This window comes from Rasamsonia emersonii, assembly GCF_000968595.1.
Source record: "Rasamsonia emersonii CBS 393.64 chromosome Unknown ctg1118621760008, whole genome shotgun sequence".
In the NCBI taxonomy this organism is placed as follows: domain Eukaryota; kingdom Fungi; phylum Ascomycota; class Eurotiomycetes; order Eurotiales; family Trichocomaceae; genus Rasamsonia; species Rasamsonia emersonii.
Window position 1 is genome coordinate 2768 of NW_013563279.1, and position 4362 is coordinate 7129.

Below are 4362 nucleotides of genomic sequence, written 5' to 3' on the forward strand. Positions count from 1 at the left end.
TCTGTCGAACTATTCTGATTGCCCTGGCAATATTCATACCACTGCTACCGAAACCACCCAATGTACGATCTAGCTTCTGGAGAAGCAGGAACTGCATCCGAGGTTTCTCGTCTGGTTACTTCTTTCGTATGCCAAGTGCTCCGGCCCTGCAAGCCTGGATCTGCGGCCGGGATTTCCTTTGCATCTGATGCGTCACATGTCGGTAACCCAAACTGCACCAGCTACCTCCTCATCTTAGCTTGGTAAAGAGCTACAAAAGTAGGCGCTTTCTCTCAGATATGCAGGCAAAATGGCCAATCGTTCGTGCCGTTATCCAGCATCACGATCTACTTCGAGTCCCATGAATCGGTTAAGCACGATGCAAGGTTAACTGGAAGTCATCTATAGGCTGGTTTCAAAACATCCTAGCGCTGTCCATCTCCTTTTTGTCAACTCGGACTTGCTGCCGTCTGGCCCTACTTATTCTTGCAGCGCGTCCTTGATTTCGATTTCCACCTTACCATTCACCGCTTTCAGGCCGATACTCCTCAGGTCCTTGACGATCCAGTCCGCTCCCGCGTCCTTTAGCTGTTGGATGGTGTGCGTGGTTTCCAAAGCAACGACCTTGAACCCCGCAGCCTTGCCAGCCTTGATACCCGAGGGCGCATCCTCGACCACCAAGATAGACGTACTCTCACCCAGGCCCAGTCGGGAGCGACCAAGCAGGTAGCACTGAGGATCCGGCTTGCCCTGCTCCACGTCCTCGGCAACGACAAGAAACTTGGGATGCGCGAGCTTCAAAACGTCGAGCCAGCCGGCGACCAGAGCACGCGTTCCGGATGTAACCACCCCCCAGGGAGCACCTGCATCTTCCAATGTCTTGAGGAGGTCACGCGCCCCGGGAATTTCAACCGCATCTGCGCCGTATTCTTTGGGGATTCTCCCTTCAATTTGACTGACATCTAGTTTTAAAGGGAAAATGAATTAGCATACCAAAACGCCAACACTCCATGGGATGGCAGAATAGCGGGGGGTGTTGATGGCCGGAACTTACAATCCCAATTAGCTTTGCTAGGGTCATACAGTTTTAGGGTGTCGATACTCCTCCGCCCATGGGAGGTTGCCAGAATGACTTTGGGGTCTACGCCCAGTTCCTTTGCTACTCTTATCGGAGAAATTGGGGTTAGACAGGAACTCTTTTTCCTCTAATCGGCATTGGTCCCACTAACGCATGCCAATGTTTAACGATCGCTGTTTGCTGAATTAGTCACGTACACTACATACACACTTGGTACTCTGACTCCGTTTCCTTCCAGTCTAAGCTAAAAGGTGTAAAGAGCTCACTCACCGTCCGTAGAATCTACAATCGTTCCGTCAAAGTCGAAAAGGAGGCCATCGAACGAGTGAACTTGAGGCGGTGCCGAATACGTGCCGTGTCCTGCGGTGGACATGGTGGATAAATACGGATGTAGCAATTTATTATTTGAATAAGTAACAAAGACAAGTCCAGAATCAAACAAATCTATCTTCTTCTATAAAAGAAAGTAACAAAAAGCGCTTGTGCGAGAGAGAAAGTGAAGGAACTGCAGGCAGTAAGCAGAGTAAAGACTGAACTGACTATAGCGATAGTAAAATAATAAGCCCCTCCCCCACCGCCATGTGCGGCCCATGCCATCGCTGGCCCGGCCATTATTACGGAGTACTCCTAATTGATGCCGGCGATCGGCCAAACAGATCTTCCTTATCTTAGCGCGGTGAAATCTTGGCACCGCGCAACTTCTGCGCTCCGCACAAAATCAGTCGTCGGAACGGGCAGCAGAGACAGATAGAGGAAGAGAATCCTCTTCTTCTTTCTTATCTGATCTCGTTGAATTTGTTTTTGTTCTTAGATGGTTTAGGTTTTAGAGATGGTGAAGCTAGGTATGTTGTTCCAATCCTTTTTTTTTCGTTTTTCCTCTATCGGAAACTAGATTTTATCTGTTGATGATGGGGTTTGAAAAAAAAAAAGTACGGATTGCTGATAGTAGATTTCTACAGGTAAAAAGTCCAAGCGGACGCCCGTACGGCTCCGGCACAAGATTGAAAAGGCGGCCAGGGCCAAACAAAGGAAATTGAGGAAGCTGGCAAAAAAGGTCCGTTGTTAGATTTCTGTCCCGAATTCGGCCGATTTGTCTGACATTTTTATGTAGGACCCTACATGGCGCTCCAAGATTAAGAAGGACCCCGGCATCCCGAACCTGTTCCCTCTCAAAGATAAGATTCTCCATGAAATCGAGGAGAAGAAACGGCTGAGGCAGGAGGAGTTACAGCGCGCTCGGGAGGAAGCGCGCGCACGCCGCAAAGCCGAGAAGCAGGCTGCACAGAACGAGAATGCGGAGGAGGACAAGGACGAAGATATCGTTGAAGATGATGAGGCGCTATCGGGCGAGGAAATGGATGAAGATGTCGACGAGTCGAATCCAATGGCCGCACTGCTCGCATCGGCAAGGGCTAGAGCGGCAGAGTACGAGAGGGAACACGGAGATAGCGACGAGGACGATGAGATGGACGAAGATGACGACGATGATGATGACGATGACGATGAGATGGATGAGGATGACGAGAATGGAGGAACGTTGTTGAAGGAGAGCGACATTCCCACGCTGTCGTCGCAATTGGCTTCGAAGGAGAATTCCAGAAAAGCCTACGACAAGGTGTTCAAGCAGGTCGCCGAGGCGGCGGACGTGATACTCTATGTCCTTGATGCTCGAGATCCCGAAGGCACGCGATCGAGAGAAGTGGAACGGGAGATCATGGCCGCGGACGGCGGCTCGAAACGACTCATTCTGATCCTCAACAAGATTGACCTGGTGCCTCCGCCGGTCCTGAAGGGGTGGTTGGTTCATCTTCGACGATATTTCCCCACGCTCCCCCTGAAGGCATCCAACGGCGCTCCAAACGCACACAGCTTCGACCACAAGCATCTGACCGTCAAGGGGACGTCTGAGACGCTGTTCAAGGCGCTCAAGTCGTACGCGCAGAGCTCGCAGCTGAAACGGGCCATCTCCGTCGGTGTCATCGGCTATCCTAATGTGGGTAAATCGTCGGTCATCAACGCGCTCATGGCCCGCCTCAACCGGGGCTCCAGCAACGCCTGCCCGACGGGCGCCGAAGCGGGCGTCACCACCAGCCTGAGGGAAGTCAAGCTGGATAGCAAGCTCAAGCTGATCGACTCGCCTGGAATTGTCTTCCCGAACGCGGAGAAGAGCGGCAAGAAGTCGAAGAAAGATAACGAGGAGGCGAGACTTGTGCTGCTCAACGCCGTCCCACCGAAACAAATCACCGACCCCATCCCCGCCGTCAACCTCCTGCTCAAGCGCCTCTCCACCTCCGAGACTCTCTTCCAGAAGATGCTAGACGTCTACGGCATCCCTCCCCTGTTCCCGACCGGCGGCGACAAGACGACCGATTTCCTGATCCAGGTGGCACGGAAGCGTGGCCGGCTGGGCAAGGGCGGCGTGCCCAACATCAACAGCGCAGCCATGACGGTGATCACGGACTGGCGCGATGGCAGGATCCAGGGATGGGTCACCCCGCCTTCTCAACCGGCAGCAACAACGACAAATCCAGGATCTGGGTCTGGATCTGCATCTGCATCCGCAGCCGGAACCGGTGTCGACCAAAAAGAAATCGTCACGGAATGGGCCAAGGAGTTCAAGATCGAAGGGCTCTGGGGTGACGGCGAGGGCGAGGGCGAGGGCGAGACCCATGACGAGGAAATGGCCGAGTAGATACATGGCCTCGATTGATTCCCTCTCCCTCCTCTCGCCTTTTTTGTTATTATTTCTTTTTCTGTCTTTTTTTTTTCATGCGGATGGATACCAAAAAAACAAGAAGAGGGAACAGAACTTGACATGCGGCGTTTCCTTTTTTTTTATCTCAGGGGGCACGTTTGATTCCTTTTGTCATGTCACTCTTACTGTCACTCTTACTTAGGCTTTGTATTTAGTCGGGTCAACGTCAATGTCGTTGTCAATAATAGATTATTGATTGAATTCAATTGAATTGAATTTTTTTTCGAGCTCTCCCTTGTACGGACAGAAAGAAGAACTTGGATAAATAACTCGAATCCTACGTGTACGTATCAGAATAAATCGATATATTCCATTGCTTGTTCTTCCAGTTATCATTAAACCCAGTATCTCCATAGTAAGCTAACACACAGAGAGACAGCAACACTGTGAATTTCTTTTTTTTTCAACCCAATCCCATGTTTTGCCGTAACTGAGCCCCTGGCCCATCATCATCGTCGTAGTCGTCGCTGTTGTCGTTGTCGTCGTCGTCATCGTCCTCGTCATCGTCGACAACCTCCCCGTCAGGCGCGAGGACACCGGGTTGTCTTCT

At 51.4% G+C, this 4362-nt stretch overlaps 2 protein-coding genes across 2 annotated transcripts; one reads left to right on the forward strand and one right to left on the reverse strand.

Moving 5' to 3' along the window:
* Positions 1–459: 459 nt before the first annotated feature.
* On the reverse strand, positions 460–1430 carry T310_1953 (2-deoxyglucose-6-phosphate phosphatase; the record flags this gene model as incomplete). The annotated part of the gene is made up of 3 exons (XM_013475172.1): positions 460–941; positions 1034–1120; positions 1328–1430. 3 exons carry the CDS (start codon positions 1428–1430, stop codon positions 460–462), a joined length of 672 nt encoding a protein of 223 aa, XP_013330626.1.
* A 456-nt stretch (positions 1431–1886) lies between these two features.
* Positions 1887–3749, forward strand: T310_1954 (GTP binding protein; the record flags this gene model as incomplete). Its single annotated transcript, XM_013475173.1, has 3 exons — positions 1887–1899; positions 2017–2111; positions 2169–3749. The coding sequence occupies 3 exons, from the start codon at positions 1887–1889 to the stop codon at positions 3747–3749; spliced, it is 1689 nt and encodes a 562-aa protein (XP_013330627.1).
* Between the last annotated feature and the right edge of the window lie 613 nt (positions 3750–4362).